The following is a 19,072-nucleotide window of genomic DNA, read 5'->3' as shown; positions in this document are numbered from 1 at the left end:
ATATATAAAATGATTCAGTTATCTTTAAAATAGATCAAGAATATTTAAACCTATAAAATAATTTAGGTTTCTAGTTAAAATCAACTGAAGATTTCTTCCATGTTAAAATTAAGTTCAACAGTAGGTTCAAGATCACTTTTTTGTTGCTGTTAATATCCAAATACTTCATCTTCCAAATAAATAGGTGGCATTTACTGAAAATTTAATATTTGTATTAATTTATAAATAATAACCCTTAATTTAATATGAAGACCTATTATCTCCATACCGTGACTGAACATAATATATGGAATTATTTGTGCCATTATATATCATCTCATTAATTACAATGTCTATTATTTCTTGAGAATATTGAATGAGATAAGCACAGTCCTAAGCCACTTCACTTTGCCTTTGTTACTTCACTTACTCCTCTTTTATTTATATTTTATATCTCCTCCCGAAGTGCTGGGATTACAGGTGTGAGCCACTGTGCCTGGCTATGTATTCTGTCTTAACATTGTAAAAAAATACTTACAGGTGACTGTAGTATATAACTGCACTTATTTCGCTACTACAATTTTATGTTTTCTGAAGTTATGAAGTCCCTCATATTTTCTTTTGCTTAATTTTTGATGCACTTACTAATCTGGAACATTCCAATAGAAGTACGGATTTCCTAGAAAGACTGACATACCCAGAACATAATATATGAATGTCACTCTTATTTTGTTTGAGATCTTTTACGTGGCATCAACTTTCATCACAATCCTGGAAATACTCTTGTAGTTTGTCCTATTTAGTTCTACTTCCTAACTCATATTTTCTATGTCATTTTGTGAACTACAAAGAGGTTATAATTTTTGGAGATTTGGTATGTCCTATAATGTATTATTCTATTCTATATTATAATTGGTAATTGAGTATATATAGAATTCTAACTTCTATATATGCGAATAACTTCCTTCAGAATTTTAAATACTTACCTACACCGTTTTATAATTTCTGGAGTTGATGGTTGAGAAGTCTGATAATTTTTCTGATTTCCAGTCACCTATATGTGCTCATTTGTTTATCATTGCTTGCCTTTAGGCAATTTACTATATTTCAGTGTTACGAAATTTAACAAAATGAACTTTTCTCTGTCTTTTGGGTATTGTTATGCTTCTTACTTGAATGGATATATTCATCTAAACAATCGTGACCTTCATTTGGAAGAATTTTGTTTTTCTAATTCTCTCCCTTTTAAACTTCTTTGGTAAGAAGCTCTTAATTTGGGGGACTAATTACTAAATTAATGTTTAAGAAACTTCCTTTTTTATTACATCCTTGTGGTTCACTTTCTGGGTGATTCATTTAACTTTCAACTCCAAATCATATATTTTAATTTTCATGTATGCTATCATGTATCTATGTCCCAAGAGCAATATTTTTGTTTTCTTCACGTTACGTTTTATGTAACATTTTGTCATTTGGGGGGTAATCCATGAAAATCTACTCATTTGGCATGAATCTCATATACAGTACAGTTTGGTTATCCCATATTTCTCATCTTGTACATTAGCTCTCTAGACTCATTCATTATATTCACTAATGATATATTATTACCTAATAATATACAATTATCTATAATTATAATGAACAGACTAACATATAATATGATGAAATGGGGAGATGCTAGTCAGAAGATACAATGCAGCATATATATATATATATATATATATATATATGTGGGTATGACGGGATACGTATATGTATATATATGATGGAGATATGTGTGTGTATATATATATTTTATAAATACATATACAAAAATATATTTTACATATATATTTTACATATATACACACATACACACACACATACACATACATATATATGTATGTATTTCTGTTGCTTTGTATACTCTGACCTACATCTGCCCATTTCATCATCCCCAACAATGTCCCTGGGACCCACTGTTTTGTTCTCTGTCTTTATATATTTGAATTTTTTTTTTAGATTTCACATAGGAGAACATGCAATATTTTCTTTCTGTGTTTGATTTATTTCAGTTATCATAATGTCCTACGGGCCCATCCACATTGTTGCAAATACCATGATCCCATTCTTTTTTAGAGCTGAATAGGTATTCCATTGTATATACATATCACAGTTTCTTTAAGCATTTTTTTTTTTTTTTATAAATGAACACTTGGGTTTCTATCCCTTGACTATTGCAAATAATGGTGCAATGAACGAAGGAGTGTTGTATCTTAACAAGGTGGTGTTTTCATTTTCTTTAAGTATATTCCGAGAGGAGGAGTTGCTGGGTCACATAATTGTTCCATTTATAACTTATTTAAAAACCTCGGTATTGTTTTCCATAATGGCTGGACCAATCTATATTCCCACCAACAGTGTCTTGGTGTTCCCTTTTCTCCACAGACCACCAGTATTGTTTTATTTTCTACTGATGCTTTTCTATTTTTTAAAAAATTTTCTACCTTATGTTAAAACTTCTCCATAACAGGAAATTTTTAGATGTTAATTTATATTTAAGAATGAGTTACTAAAAAGACAGTTAGATGTTTAGTGTACAAACAGGAGGGGCTTATTAACAAATGGACTTACATGAAGATACTGGAGCTTCCAGTCTCTGTTTTCTTTTGAAAAGGGCACTGTACTCAGAGAGGACATTACTCTGTGAACATTTGAATGAATGTTCTTGGAGTTAAATTACTACAGCATATTAAGAGTTTCCCTGTTCTTTAGTCACAATGTCATTAAATTCCCATATTTAGAGCTAATAAGTTAACCCCTCAGTATGCACACACTATGACTTAGTTTAGAGTTCTTCTGTCTCAACTTTTCCAGAAAAAACTTTCAGTCTTTCTTTACAGTCAGTAAAGTGTAAGCATTGGCTGGTTGTGTGAGAAGAAGGGAGAGACCTAGGGTTGAACAAAGTCCTACACGATTTTAACCAACCTTCTTATTTTCTGTTCTTCTTTTGCCCTTATCAAAGCTACTTGTTGTTTCTTGTTTTATATATACTTTTTTTTCCTTGAGACAGAGTCTTGCTCTGTCATCAGGATGCAGTGCAGTGGCATAATCTCAGCTCACTGCAGCATCTGCCTCCTACGTTCAAATGATTCTCCTGCCTCAGCTTCCAAACAGTTGGGATTACAGGCTCGAAACACCATGCCCAGCTAATTTTTGGTGCCTTTTTTTTTTTTTTTTAAATAGATATGGGGTTTCACCATGTTGGCCAGGCTGGTCTCGAACTCTGACCTTGTGATCTGCCCAGCTCAGTCTCCCAAAGTGCTGGGATTACAGGTGTGAGCCACCACGCCCAGCCTTTTATATATACTTTTATTTTAAGTTCAGGCATATATGTGGTTTGTGACATAGGCAAACGTGTCATGGGGGTTTGTTAAACAGTTTATTTCATCACTCAGCTATTAAGCCTAATACCCATTAGTTGTTTTTTCTTAATCCTCTCCCTCCTTCTACCCTCTACACTCTGAAAGTCCTAGTATGTGTTGCTCTCCAATATGTGTCCATGTGTTCACATAATTTAGCTCCCACTTGTAAGTCAGAACATGTGGTTTTTGGTTTTCTGTTCCTTTGTTAGTTTGCTAAGGATAATGGCCTCCAGCCCCATCCATGTCCCTGCAAAGGACATGATCTCATTCTTTTTCATGGCTACATTCCAAACACTCTGGGATTTTAAGATAAAGTAGGAAACCATATCTATATTTAATTTTCCAGATGTAAAAAGTTAATCGTCCTCTATGGCTTCTCTTGAAAATGTGACAAAAACAAGCAATGGGGAAAGGATTCCCTATTTAATAATTGGTGTTGGGAAAACTGGCTAACCATATGCAGAAGGCTGAAACAATTCCTTCCTTACTTACACCTTATACAAAAATTAACTCCAGATGGATTAAATATTTAAACGAAAGACCTAACACCATAAAAATCCTAGAAGAAAACCTAGGAAATGCCATTTAGGACACAGGCATGGTCAAGGACTTCATGACCAAAATACCAATGGGAAATAATTTTTGCAATCTACCCATCTGACAAAGGGCTAATATCCAGAATCTACAAAGAACTTAAATAAATTAACGAGAAAAAAAAAAAACCATCAAAAAGTGGGTGAAGGATATGAACAGACACTTCTCAAAAGAAGGCATTTATGCAGCCAACAAATGTATGAAAAAAAAAGCTCATCATCACTGGTCATTAGAGAAATGCAAATCAAAACCACATTGAGATATCATCTCATGCCAGTTAAAATGGCAATCATTTAAAAAATCTGGAGACAACAGACGCTGGAGAGAATGTGGAGAAACAGGAACACTTTTACACTGTTGGGTGGGAATGTAAATTAGTTCAACCATTTGTAGAAGACAGTGTGGCGATCCCTTGAGGGCCTAGAAGTAGAAATAACATTTGACCCAGCAATCCCATTACTGGGTATATATCCAAAGGATTATAAATGATTCTGTTATAAAGACACATGCACACATATGTTTATTGTGGCACTGTTCACAATAGCAAAGACTTGGGGTCAACCCAAATGCCCATCAAAAATAGACTGGTTAAAAAAAAATGTGGCACATATATGCCATGAAATGCTATGCAGCCATAAAAAAAGATGAGTTCATGTCCTTTGCAGGGACATGATTGAATCTGGAAACCATCATTCTCAGCAAACTGACGCAAGAACAGAAAACCAAACACTACATGTTCTCACTCATAAGTGGGTGTTGAACAATAAGAACACATGGACAAAGGGAGGGGAACATCACACACCAGGGGCTACTGGGGTGTGGAGGGTTGAGGGAGGAATATCAGTGGGGTGGGGAGCTAGGGGAGGGAAAGCATTAGGAGAAATACCTAATGTAGATTACAGGGTGGTGGATGCAGCAAACCACCATGGCACATGTATACCTATGTAACAAACCTGCATGTTCTGCACATGTACCCCATAACTGAAAGTATGATAATAATAATAGTAAAACAAAATGTGGCAATCCTTTTATTGTGTTTGTAAAGATAAGTAATTCTATATACTTTAAACCTTTAAATGAAATATGAGCCTGGAATAATAGTTATATGCTCAGTTTATTTAAGGGCTAAAATGAATAAATTGGTTACATGTTTTCAATAACTTAATCCAATTTATATTACACACTATCATATATCACTCTAGATTCTAGAAATAAATCAATGGATACTGTAGGAAATAATCAATCCTTTTAAATGCAGAGGCTGATGTGAAGGGGAAAACATGGGGATATTTTATTAATACTATCCGTTGTCATTGGCTTTGCTCATTTCTCTGTCAGGTTTTGGGCTTCAAATGAATGAGAAATATCAAAGACTTCCTTAGGAGAAGGAACATGTTGCTAAAGCCATTGCAAGATAAAAGATTAGATGCTCTGACACAGATCATTTCTCATCTTCTTTCTCAGAGCTATAAGGCATGATTTCGTATTGTCTGAGTGGTACTAATAATTGTCTTGTTTATATATGTATATTTTTAATTATGTGGCTAAACTGCAACATGCAAAATCAGCTTTTGCAATGCAAATTATCATTGGCTCTTTAAGATATTTGACTTTTAAAAACTTATTAAAATGCTAATAGTTAAAATATGTTTGATATATTTTTACAAAGAGATGTTCCTATTATTATTTAGCCACATTCTATTAAAAGACATAACTCCTTTTGCTATGTGTATTGCTTAGGAATCTAGCATATTAGGGTTACATTTCTAAAAATTTACAAATAAATTAAATTTATAACAATGAACAAATATATAAAATGTTTAGTTAATTTTTGGTGGTATAATCACATACTGGTCAAGGTGTGAGGTTTAATGAGAGAGAGAGAAACAGACAGACAGAGAGAGAACGGGAGAGAGAAAGTATAGAGAATAGGATCATGCAATTATAGAAATTAAGTTCCAAGATTTATAGACAGCAATCTGGAGACAATTCTGAAGGCTGGAGCAGATCAAGGTTCCAGCTCAAGCAGTTAGGCATTAGCAGTTCCCTCTTTCTCAGCATTTTTGTTCTATTTAGGTCTTCAATTGTTTGGATGAAATGTACCCACATTAGATAAGGCAATCTGCTTTACTTAATGCACTCATTCAAGTGTTAATTGCATCCGGAAACATCCTCACAGACACACCCAGAATAATACTTGGACAAACGTCTGGGCATCCTGTGGCCCAGTCAAGTGGACACATAAAATTAACCATCACATTATCTTATAAAATTCATGTGTTGATTAAATGAAATCTAATGTGCTAAATCCTTACAAGGCACATGAGATCCACAAAGTATTCATAAACATTAGCAGTAAATATCTAGTGATACTTAATCTGAACAAAGTATTTTAATAGATCTTTATGCATCTTCCATTACTTTTCAATATTTAAGACAAGGATGCACATATGAAATGGTTTTGTTTCTTTGAAGGGAAAAAGCCTCTTGGCCTATTTTTCCTTTAATCCCTGCTCAGCTCCAAATGATCTCTTCCACTCATTGATTAATAAACTATTTGGAAAGCATAATTGTTTCATTTGTCATTGGTCTGAGTTATTTCTTCAGTAAAGCAATTATTGTTTTGGTGATTTCTAGAAAGCCTAAAATCAGAGACTCAAATATGGGCAGAAGATAATTTTTCTGTTTTTCAGGATACTTGAATCTTTGCTAACTAGAAGGAAATGCCTCAGCCTATAAAACCTAATTCCAGAACAGCGATTTTGAACTTGAACAGATCAATACTGAAAATAGAAACCAATATGGTACATCACTGTTGGAAATAATTGTTCCAATAACTACTTACAACTACTAGGATTAAAAAGTACATCAAGCAGTGTTTAATGCATACACTTTTGGAAGCTATTTAATTAACAACATTTTCCACTTCTTAAATATTCAAAATGCAGGAGAATTTCTAATAATATATGAGAGAAACAATTTATTCCATTAAAGAAGTAACTCAATTCAACAAAAGATATAAAGGGCAGTGAATTTCTCCAATTTACCCCAAAAGTAGAGTTGTTATATGAAAATGGGGCTTATCTTTATGACTTAGTTGCCCAGCCACTAGTTTTCTTGATAGTTTTGTCCTTTAAATTATTACAGTTGCCAATCTGTAATTGTGACTGTCTTAGTCCATTCAGGCTGCAAAGTATCATAATCTGGGTAGCTTATAAACAGTAGAAATTTATTTCTCACAGCTCTGGAGCCAGGGATCCAAGATAAAGATGCCAGTAGATACTGTATCTGGTGAACACCCGCTTTCTGGTTCATAGACAGTGCCTTCTTCCTGTGTATCCACATGATAGAGGTGTGAGCTATAGCTCTCTGTGGTCTCTTTTATAAGGGCATTAATTCTAGTTGTCCTCATGACTTAATCAGTTTCTAAAGGTCCCACCTCCCAATACCATCACCTTGGGGGTTGAAATTTCAGTATATAAATTTGGGAGACACACACACATTCAGACCATATTATTGACCAATGTGTTTTGAATGCATCAAATGTAGTCAAATATAGGCTGGGCGTGGTGGCTCACACCCGTAAGCCCAGCACTTTGGGAGGCCCAGGCGAGTGTATCACTTATCTTAGGAGTTCAGGACCAGCCTGGCCAACATGGTGAGACCCCTGTCTCTACAAAAAAATACAAAAATTAGCCTGGCATAGTAGTGCGCACTTGTAGTCCCAGCTACTTGGGAGGCTGAGGTGAGAGAATTAACTGAGCCCAGGAGGCAGAGGTTGCAATGAGCTGAGATTGTACCACTGCACCCCAGCCTGGGTGACAGAGTGAGACCCCTCAAAACAAACAAAAAAAGGAGTCAAATACAGAACACATGAAATCATATTCCAAATGAATATAGACAGCTTTGCCTTTCCTCTATTCTTATTTTGCTTTTCCTTTCGACCTCATAGAAAGTTAAAATGGAAGGTTCTCTTTTTTGATGTGTGCGTTACCCCTATCTTTCCCTCATTTGTTCAATTAATGGCCATTTGTTGAGCGATTATGAGCCACACATTATTGCAGAATGAAGCTAAAAACTCTACCACCCAAACTGTCAGCCCTTTCCTTTCCTTTTTATGCCACACTTATATTAAGCAGCGATTTTAGTAGAAAAGAAATGTAATTGTTTGTTTGATTTAAGGCATGTTTCCAGAAGGTGTCTGTTCACAGGAAAACATGTTTTCTAATGAAAACTTTTATGATAATAATGGAAAGGTTCTAAGTCAATGACCTCTCATGTAAAACAGAAAATTTCCCTTTACTGGAAATTAGAATTCTTGTTAAACACAACTATAAGAATTTTAGTGAAGCAGTTTGGGATTGAAAGCATTGAGAGTAACAATTGACATGATGACATGGAAGAAGTTAGCATATTCATGTTGATTTGCTGAGTTGACTTGTGATCTCATGGGAAGCAGTAAACAGGGTCATAGAAAAATTGTACAGAACTTACAGGAAAATTCCATATGTATGTGTTTGTGTCCTAAAGAGAGTAAGAGCTGGAGGGCATCATATTAAAGATCTCAAGTAGCTTGAAGGTGTAAAACAGTAGCTGTGTTGAGGCTGGCACTAAAATGTGCAGAATTTCTAAAGAAGGGAGGTGGGGTATTCCTAAGGAAAGCTGTTATTTACAGTTTTAATTGATACAGTCCCTTCTTTTCCCACTCACATCACAATCGTCATTGAGCTCTTCTCTATCTAACAGAAGACAGTAAGAAGTTAAAGGCGGCAATAAATCTCAGATTGTGATTCAATCATCAACCTAAGTTAGCTAGAAATCTTTGCAGAAGACCTAGCCACCAAGAAAAGCTACTACTGATGGGCTAACAAATATTATTTTTAATATTTTATTTCAAACGATATAATATAAATTTTTGAAAGAAACACCTGTTACTCAAGGCATCTATTATTTCCTGGATAAATGATTACAGGTTTTCATTGGTTATTCAACTTTCTATTTACCAGATTTCTGTAAATGCAGAATAAGTATAACAGTTTTATTCTTAAAAACGTGAAGTATTTAGACTTGTATTTATCTGAGTGACCAGAAAGTATATTTCTCTTTGACAGCCTGATTCTGTTTTCCCAAACTGTTATTTTTCTCCAATGGTTTATTCATGTCAAATATCATTTTATATATTCTGTTTCCTGAATTTTGTCAATATAAACCCAGAATGTTTAAATCTATATCACTAATAGACTTTTGAATTAACCTGCTTGAACTCCTCAATATCCTGCTCCAAAATCATATAACCGTTTCTAATATATTCATCATATTCTCAGTAATTGAAATCTCTTTGCTAGAACATGTAAAGTCAATAAGAGGAATTGAGATACAGGAGATTTGAATCAATTCAGATCAACACCTACTGTGACAATCTCTAAAAATTAAATTATGATGACACTGGATTTCTAGTTATACAATATCCTTGATGTCAAAGATAACACTATTTAACAATGTCAGTAAATAAAATATCTTGTATTTCATCTAAAATTTCTGGCTAGGTCAATCCCACTAGCATCATTCACATTTGCTATACAGCTCCCAAACTGTTGAAAACATACACTCAATGGTATGAACCCTGATGAATACTGCACCCCTTACTGAAGGCTGTTCTCTGAAGGCAAGTCCATTTCTACATCCCACACCATTGAGCTACCAGATCACAGCACAAGAGATACCATACAATATTTGCAGAACTAAAGATTAAATACATAATTTAAGAAAACATCCTGAAAATGTTTTTGTCATTTTTTGCACAGAACCAAAATATTTTCTTTCTTCTCTATTTTCCTTCGCCCTACCCTAAAAAAAATCTAGTGATAAATTGCTCCCAGTCAGAACATGCTGCTCTTCCAGTGATCAAAATCATCCCCAAATCAACACGCTTTCTCATATCTACCCTAATATAAGAAAAGGAGAAATGCTTTCTTCTCTGACAATATTCCCATGTGCTGCTCTTTTCTGTAACATTTTCTCTAAATTCTGCAGCCTGCTCCTTTCTTACATGCAATTTCCCTTTTCACATATTGTTCTTACCTTTCTACCTGGCTTTGTGCTTTGCTTGGCTAATTGCTATTCACCTTACGCATCTCATTCACTACATCTCCTCTTTGTATTCACACAAACCACTGTGCTTCACCTATCAGAGTATATAACACACTGCATTTAACTGACTTGGATGGTTTGTGTCCGTGGCCATCAAATACATACATCGCTTTGTAGAATCTTTAGTGCTTAACATGGGAGATTGTTGATTAATATTTGTGAAATAAATAATGGGTTATATAATGAATGAGCACACAAATTACTCATTTTTTGTTGTTGTTTGGTTTGATTTTTTACTTCACTATTACTGCATTTTGTCTATGTAGACAGAATCGAATTGACTCTCCCATGGAGAAAGAACATTTCTAAGCCCCTATTGATAATACAGTCTTCCTGGGGGTGAAAATATTGTGTAACAAAATGCTTATGTTTTATCTGGCATAAGCAAAATAAATTGGATTGCTTATATAATCACTAGTTAAATTTAACATTTTACCCATCTGGGCCTTTTGTTTCTAATTCAGAAGCAGTATTTTTAAAGCAACTAAATATAGATATCATGAAAGCAAAAAAAAAAAAAAAAAAAAAAAAAGGATACCTTTGGTCTCTTCAATTTATGTCATATTGCATTTATTTAGGATTAGGAAAAAATAGCAACCATTTTAAGAGCACTTTTTTTGTGCTATATGAAAATATTTCCATTCTAAAAGAGTATCAGAGTCAGGCCGGGCGCGGTGGCTCAAGCCTGTAATCCCAGCACTGTGGGAGGCCGAGGCGGGTGGATCATGAGGTCAAGAGATCGAGACCATCCTGGTCAACATGGTGAAACCCTGTCTCTACTAAAACTACAAAAAATTAGCTGGGCATGGTGGCACGTGCCTGTAATCCCAGCGACTCAGGAGGCTGGGGCAGGAGAATTGCCTGAACCCGGGAGGCGGAGGTTGCGGTGAGCCGAGATCGCGCCATTGCACTCCAGCCTGGGTAACAAGAGCGAAACTCCGTCTCAAAAAAAAAAAAAAAAAAAGTATCAGAGTCAACGTGTTTTGTTGAGAAAACACTAAGTGAGAGCTAGGAAAGTACATTGTAGATAATTCACTAGCATCAGAAAGGGAACCTGTGAAATGAGGGGCTGGACTGTACCTTCAGGTTCTTTCCAGTTCATAGCTGTCATTTTCTTTGTCTATAGACTCCTCAAAGATTTACCTAAAGGTCAACACATGAGGAGATGTACACAAGATTCTAGGTGAATTGGGCAGGGAATAAATAACATTATTCCTCTCCTGGAAGACCTTACAATCAATTCTGGAATCAGATTATTCCCAATAAAAGATGCATCTCCCAGTTAAATGCATCTTTATTTAAAACCTACTTGTCATCAGAAACTATGATAGGTGTAATTATTATAAGATCGTATCCTTAAAACAGTTTACATTTGAGCAGGGGACAAACACATGGATGTTGAAATATTCTGAAATATTTTATGGCAGCGGTCCTCAACCCCTGGACCATGGACAGGTACCAGTGTGTGGCCTGCTACGAACGGGGCTGCACAGCAGGACGTGAGTGGTGAGGGAGTGAGCATTACCACCCGAGTTCTGCCTCCTGTCAACAGTGACATTAGATTCTCAAAGGAGCATGGACCCTACTGTGAACTGTGCATGTGAGGGATCTAAGTTGCATGATCCTTATGAAAATCTAATGTCTGATGATTTCAGGTGGAACAATTTCATCCTGAAACTTTCCCCACTGCCCCCAGTCTGTGGAGAAACTGTCTCCCATGAAACCGGTCCCTGAAATCAAAAGTGTTGGGCATTGCTGTTTTATGGGATGTAACAGAATTATGTACAGTGTTACTAAAACCTAAAAGTTTAGACTGTCAGTACAATATAGGATATGCTAAATGAAACTTGAATGGCAAGGGTAAAAACATGTATTTATTGAGTGCCTACTATATATGTGTATAAATTTTGGTATTTTATATATATGAATGAATTAATGTTTTAGATTAACTGTTAATTAAACACCATTTTCCAGATAAGCAAACACTCAGAAACACCTATCTAATTTTGGGGATGTCAGACACTGGATAGTCCCAGGAAGAGAACCTAGGTCCAGGTCTCTTGCATCCCTAAGTGGTAAGAAGTAAGGGATACATTTTTTTTCAGAGGCGTATGTGGAAAAGGTAAAGCTCAGCATACATTTCAAAAAAGGATTAGAACGTTTGAATTAAATTTTCATTTTTGACTAACTGTCAATTCATAGGCAGTTGACAGAAAAGATAAATGCCATGTGCCTTTTACCCCTTCAATGGTAAAAGGCACATGAAATTCATCTTTGGTACCCAAGAGACCAGGATCTACATTCTTATTCTAGAACTCGTTGAGTGTCTACTACTGTGTGCAATTTTTAGTACCTTACATTTAGGAATGAATGAATCCTTTATGTAAGCTGTTAAACATCAGTACAGTAGTAAAATACCAAAACCAGACATGGACAATGATACAATAATACAGTTTTCGATACAAAGAAGTTGATATAGTCAAATGCAGAATGCTTCCATCACTACAAGGATGCATCACGTGGCTGTTTTTTAGCCACACCATCCACTCCCTTCACTCCTGTATTCCTGGAAACCATTAACATGTTTGCCATTTATAAATGCTGTCACATTAAAAATATTATATACATATATAGAATCATGGGCTATGTAGTCTTTAGGAATATTTTTCACTCACTATACTTCAAGAGATTTATCCAGATGGTTGCATGTATCAAGAGTTCATTCTACTTTGTTGCTCAGAAGTACTTCAAGGTATGGATGTAATCGCTTAATTATTTACCCCATGAAGATCACCTGTATTGTTTCTAAGTTTTGGCATTTACAAATAAAATACTCAAAGTTTACCTATAGGTTTTGTGTGAAATAAGCTTCTATTTTTATGAGGTCAATTCCCAGGAATCCAATTGCTTGATAATATTGTAGTTGCAGTTTTGAAGACTGTCAAACTATTTGCCAATGTGATTGTATCATTTTACATTCCCTGTAGCAATAGGTGAGTAATTCAGTAGTTGTGCATCCTTACCACCACTTAGTATTGCTGCTATTTTGATTTTAGCCATTCTGATAGGTGTATAGTTACATCACATCATGGTTTTGATTTCCATTTTCCTTATAGCTAATAAGTTGAACATCTTTTCACGTACCTATTTGCTAGAGACAATTTATCTTAGTTCTCCTCATCAGAGAATGACATAAAGGATATTTTCAGTGGATATAGTATTTTGAGTTGACAGCACTTTTAGAACTTCAATAATTGTGTGCCTCTTCTTTCTGGCTTCTAGAGTTTCTGATGTGATAAACACTGTTATTTGGACATTTTCCCCTGTATATACACTGTAATTTCCTTCTAGCTATTGTTAAGACTATTTTTCTGCCGGGCACGGTGGCTCACGCTTGTAATCCCAGCACTTTGGGAGGCCGAGGTGGGTGGATCATGAGGTCAAGAGATCAAGACCATCCTGGTCAACATGGTGAAACCCCGTCTCTACTAAAAATACAAAACATTAGCTGGGCATGGTGGTGCATGCCTGTAATCCCAGCTACTCAGGAGGCTGAGGCAGGAGAATTGCTTGAACCCAGGAGGCGGAGGTTGCGGTGAGCCGAGATCGCGCCACTGCACTCCAGCCTGGGTAACAAGAGCGAAACTCCGTCTCCAAAAAAAAAAAAAAAAAAAGACTATTTTCCTTATTTTCCCTAAGTTTGACTATGATGTGTCTTCATATCAATATTTGTTGGTTTATGCTGTCTGGGTTTCACTAAACTTCTTGACTCTAGGTTTGACACTTTTGTTTGACAGTTGGGAAGTTTTCTTCCTTTTTTTTTTTTTTTTTGTACTATCAGCCCCATACTATTTCTCCTCTCATGCTGGCCTCCAATGACATGAATGTAATTTTTTTTTAATCGCCCCACAGGTCTCTGAGGCTTTACTTTTAAAATACAGCCTATTTTCTTCTGTCATTCAGATAGGATAACTTCCATTCATCTATCTTCAAGTTCACTGACTCTTTCCTCTGTCTTCTACATTCAGATTTTTTAAAAATTCTGTACATTTTTCAGTTTTAGTTTTTCCATTTGTTCCTTTATTGAAATTTTTTTATTTGCTGAGACCTTCTATTTCTTTACTGAAAATTTCTATTTTTTATTTATTTGATGTGTATTCACAATTTCTCCCTGAAGCATTTTTATGATGTCCACTCTATAATCCTTGCAAATAATAAACACATCTTTGTCATTTCAGTGTTGGCATCTATCAATTGTCTTCATTCACTCACTTCAAATTTTTCTGGTTCTGGGTATGATGAGTAATATCCAATTGTATCCTGGATACTTTGTGAAATATGTCATGAGATTTGGATTTTATCTAACATTTTGTTTGGGGTGGGTTCTTGTGACACCACAATTGAAAGTCAAAGGAAAGCATTGCCTTGTAACTTCCAGATGTATATATAGAAGTCCAGGTTCCACACCTGGATTTAGCTAACAGGCATGGGGTGGGGTCAGTTTTCTGTGATTTGGGCTCGAGTAGAGCATTATTGTCTTAAAAGTTTTCTGTCTTGTTACATTGTTTCTTCCTTAGTACTTTCGCTAGAGCAAGCAGACTTAGGTTGTGTTTTCATTTTAGGTATTTTTGTGTATTAATCTGTGTCTGTTGGTGTTTCCAGATTTCTGGCTTCTTCAGTTCTAATTTTGGAATATATGTGACAAAAACCCAGAAAACTCATCAGCATGCCATTTCTCACTTATCAGGTATCTTAGGTGATATACCTCTTCTCTCCAACTTTGAGTCTTTTTCACTATTTGCTTTACACATAATATTTAGAGATTTTAGTTTTACTTATTGAGAATGTAAAATGATACAATTTTTCTAATAGAACAATTTGCAATGTGTATAAAGATTTAAAAAATAAATATAATGTTGACCAAGCCATGCTATTTTCTAGGAATATACCCTAAGCCATTTTTAAATGTCCAATGATTTATGTATGTATGCATACTTACTGTAGTGTTATATATCTAAAAATGATAATTTTTAAAGTAGATTATATTTTAATTAAATTATAGTGCAATTGCACAATTACTTTTATGTAAGCATAAGAACTTGTGATACATTTTATGTAAACAAACAGGTTGCAAAAAAGTATATTTCTATACAGTGTTTGTTTAGTATCTGTGTGATACTAACATGGTGGATATATGCTATTATACAATTGTCAAAATTCATAGAATGTACAACACAGAGTGAACCTTAATGTAAACTATGAACTTTGGTTGATAATGTGTCAGTTTGTTATCAGTTATAATAAACATACAACAATGATGAAGGATGATGTTTGTGGAGGAGTCTCTGGAGGAACAGAGGTATGTACAAACTGTGTACTTTCTGCTCAATTTTGCTGTGAACCTATAACGTGTATACATAATGTTCTTGGCTTTTGAGAAAAGTTATAATAAATATCTATATGTCCCTTCCTCCTTTTGTGCCATTAACTATTAAATAAGCTTTTATACAACATGCTGTGCAATGTTTAATGAAAGATGCTTCTCAGAGCTGAGGGTCAAAAAAAAAGAGGTACCTGTCCTGATAGTTTGATTCTTCTTAGAAAACAAGAGTTATGAAAGCCACCAATATTTCCCTTTGACTCAGGAAGATTTGTATTAAGTAGTTCAGCCTTTATCATAATGGACCTCTTGATATATGCCCTCTTACCCCAACACCCCTTTTAGGATACATGGAAGAGCTGTTAAGGGATGGCATTGATGTAATGAGGAGGAACGCAGGGAGGATATAATTATCCTAAACAGCATAGCTGTAAGTTCCAATACTAGGGCACTCTGTCTCAGACAAATGTTCCTTTGCAGTATATACATTTTCCAAAATCCCGTTTCATGACTATTATTACTATTATTATTACTATTATTTTAATCTGGAAACTGAGACTCAGAGACGCTTAAGGAGTTGACCAGAAAAAAGTAATCAGAAAGTGATGGAGCCATTTGTAGCTCCAAAATCTGTATATTTCCCATTGCACTATATTCATCTGATATAAATACACTCTGATACGAATTCAGAATTTGAAGAGATATATAAAGAAGAAAACCTACTACAGATTAGTTTTCCACCAGCCCACAGTTGCACTAAATTCATTTCAGTCTGTAAATTGCTCTTACACATTTGTTTCTAAGACATTTTCTCATAATTATCTGTCCAAAAACAAATAATTTGTGATTTTCCATTTTTAATGCTATCATGCTATTTTCTATGAAGTACAAATAATTCAATCCCTTCTCTTTTCTACAAGGACAATAATTCCTTTTTTAGCTACAGAACAGAATAAAACATTCAGAGTTTACACATTTTTGAAAATTCATTTATTGTTGATGGTGGCAGGAGTGGAAAATAAATGTTTTCACTACTTGGTATGCCTAAGAAATGAATTAACTATAACAAAGGTGGATTTATTTTATCTCTCACTGTTGTTAGCTTCCAATAGCAATGTTAATTTCACCAGAAATTGCATGTCACATATCTTGTATGTCATTGGTTCTGAAATAAATGAACATACACAATCCAGCAGCTGGTTGAGCTTTTAAAAAATATTTATGCACAGTAAGACTTGTATCGGCCACAAGATAGTTTTATAGTCAAAGATTTTACCTTTATTATATTCAAATAATTCAGATCTAGTTATGGGCCAATGTCATTCCACAGCCTTTTAAATCATATATAAGCTGATTACATTAGCAGCAGCATTTATTTTCATAAACTAACCAAAGGCACCTCCATTACCCCATTTAAAATAGCATGGCATCTAACAACAGTCAGTTATGTTTTAATACATATGGCACTCTTTACCCAGTGTCTTACCTCTGCTCTTAGCTCACAAATCACTCTATCTTTGCTGTTTTGAGATTTAGATTCTTCCTTCATATTGCCTGATAGTTCCTCCATTTCATCATTATGTTGACCAAGAAGAATGTCAAACTGAAAAAGAAAGTTAAAATTACAATCACATGATGATATGAGAAAGGTGGTTACAGGATAATCCACATTAGTCTTTCATTTAGCTTTAGTGTTGTTTTGCTTTTACCCTATGTGGATCCTGGCAGGCTTGTTGCTGATGATGTAATGATTGTAGTTGAACCATTTATTGTTATACTTGTAGTTCAAAAATGCTAAGTTGTAAGAAAAAAAATCAGTGAATCTCCATAAACCCCAATTCATCAGTTGAAAAATAAGCAGAATTCAGTTACCCCCACAAACTCCTAAATAACTGACCAATTGATTTCTAAACTAACCAATTAACCCTTATCTTTTCATCCTGAAAATCAGTATCTCAGTATTCTTTGTAATCCTTATTATGTCTATTTTCTATAAAGCATTGATAGTATATTAATTGTAACAGAGACCAACTTGGGCAATGGAAAAAGTATACATATATATATATACACACACACGCTTTGGAAAAGCATATATATACACACACACAATGGAAAAAGTATATATATGTCTATATACATACATATATATGTATATATATGTATATAGACATATATACATGTGTGTATATATATATATACACACACACACACACACACACACACACACACACTGCTTGGGCTGATAAAATACATGAAGAACATCTATAAATGCTGCCAATAAATTTCCATAGAAAATGACTGCAGAAAAAACAGAAAGGTGAGAAAAGTCCCATAAATGCCAACAAGGATTATTTTCCCACAGCTGATCTTAAAATTAGAATTTTTCAGCAGAACCATGAAATTTGATAAACACATGAAATGCGTAGTTGCACACATATATGCTATTTTTGTTGTATTGACATATATTATAAGCTATGTGGGTAAATGTTTACATCACCTGTATTACATAATTTGTATGTAATGTTATAACAAATTAAAATACAAAAGCTAATATTATACTGCCTGTTTAAAAAATTTAAAATTACAGTACTCATAATGTTGTTAATAGTAGTAATATTAAGTGTTTACTAGTCCCCAGAAACTAAACTTGATATATATTGCCTTAGTTAATGCTAACATAATCCTATATGTTAGACATTATTATCATTATCCCTACTCTACAGAAAAGTTAATCATATTTTTAAGAGGCTTAAATAACTTTCCTAAATTCACAAAGCTAATAACTGGAGGAAGCAAGTTTTAAGAAGGTTCTTGCCAAATTCATTACCTGAGTGTTAAACCATTATTGCATCTATAATAATAAACCTAAAAGTTATTAGAATAATTCTCTGAAAGGCAATAAACTGATAACAAGAGATAGTAAAGGAAACAGCAGAAAAATACCACAGTCCAAGAATACTAGAAATCAACTACAATAATGGTAGAAGCTGATTTCCCCAGACACTACAGAGAGAATCCATCTTCAGAGCTGGTAACATAAAGAGCGCACACAGAAGGCAAGTGGGAGAACAAGAGATAATACCTCAGAATTCTTTGAAAGTTTGTGCATGTGAGTCCAACTCACTATCATGGAAATTAAATAGACAATGTAGCATTAATCCCTGACCAAAACAATAGAGACATTACTTTGCTAAATAAAAGAGAGGATATAGATAAAATGAAAGCAACCAGTTTTGGTTTAGGATCGCCAAAAGAATATTAAATTCATTTTGGTAATTGAATGTCCCCCATTTAACTTCTGAAATCTCATCATTAAACCACAGGGGATTAAATCCATCAATAAACCCTCCAATTGCCAACAGAACTGTCAATGAACTGTACCACTCAAGAGAGAGGAGGCAGGAAAGCAAGTTTTTATAAACAACAGCAAAGGAAGCTCACACCAAATACCTCAAATAAATCTATTCATCATTGTGAGTGGAAAAATCAAAGATATGTGGGCATGTGAAGAACATAAGAGTACCAGAAAGAAAAAAGACACAAGAAAAACAGGAATAGTCAAGGC

The 19,072-nt window shown here is 34.5% G+C and overlaps 1 protein-coding gene across 5 annotated transcripts in view; it reads right to left on the bottom strand.

Annotated features, from left to right (window-relative positions):
* CCDC102B (coiled-coil domain containing 102B) overlaps positions 1 to 19,072 on the bottom strand; it is a 388,839-nt gene that overhangs the window by 213,629 nt on the left and 156,138 nt on the right. For all 5 annotated transcript variants that reach the window (XM_037738124.1, XM_037738121.1, XM_037738122.1 and 2 more), the window contains exon 6: positions 16,994 to 17,110. In XM_037738124.1, the coding sequence (XP_037594052.1) occupies positions 16,994 to 17,110 (117 nt within the window). The remainder of the gene's footprint in view (positions 1 to 16,993; positions 17,111 to 19,072) is intronic.

The sequence above is a fragment of the Cebus imitator genome, unplaced genomic scaffold (assembly GCF_001604975.1).
Source record: "Cebus imitator isolate Cc_AM_T3 unplaced genomic scaffold, Cebus_imitator-1.0 Scaffold49, whole genome shotgun sequence".
Taxonomy (NCBI): domain Eukaryota; kingdom Metazoa; phylum Chordata; class Mammalia; order Primates; family Cebidae; genus Cebus; species Cebus imitator.
This window is presented reverse-complemented; position numbering and strand designations above follow the sequence as displayed.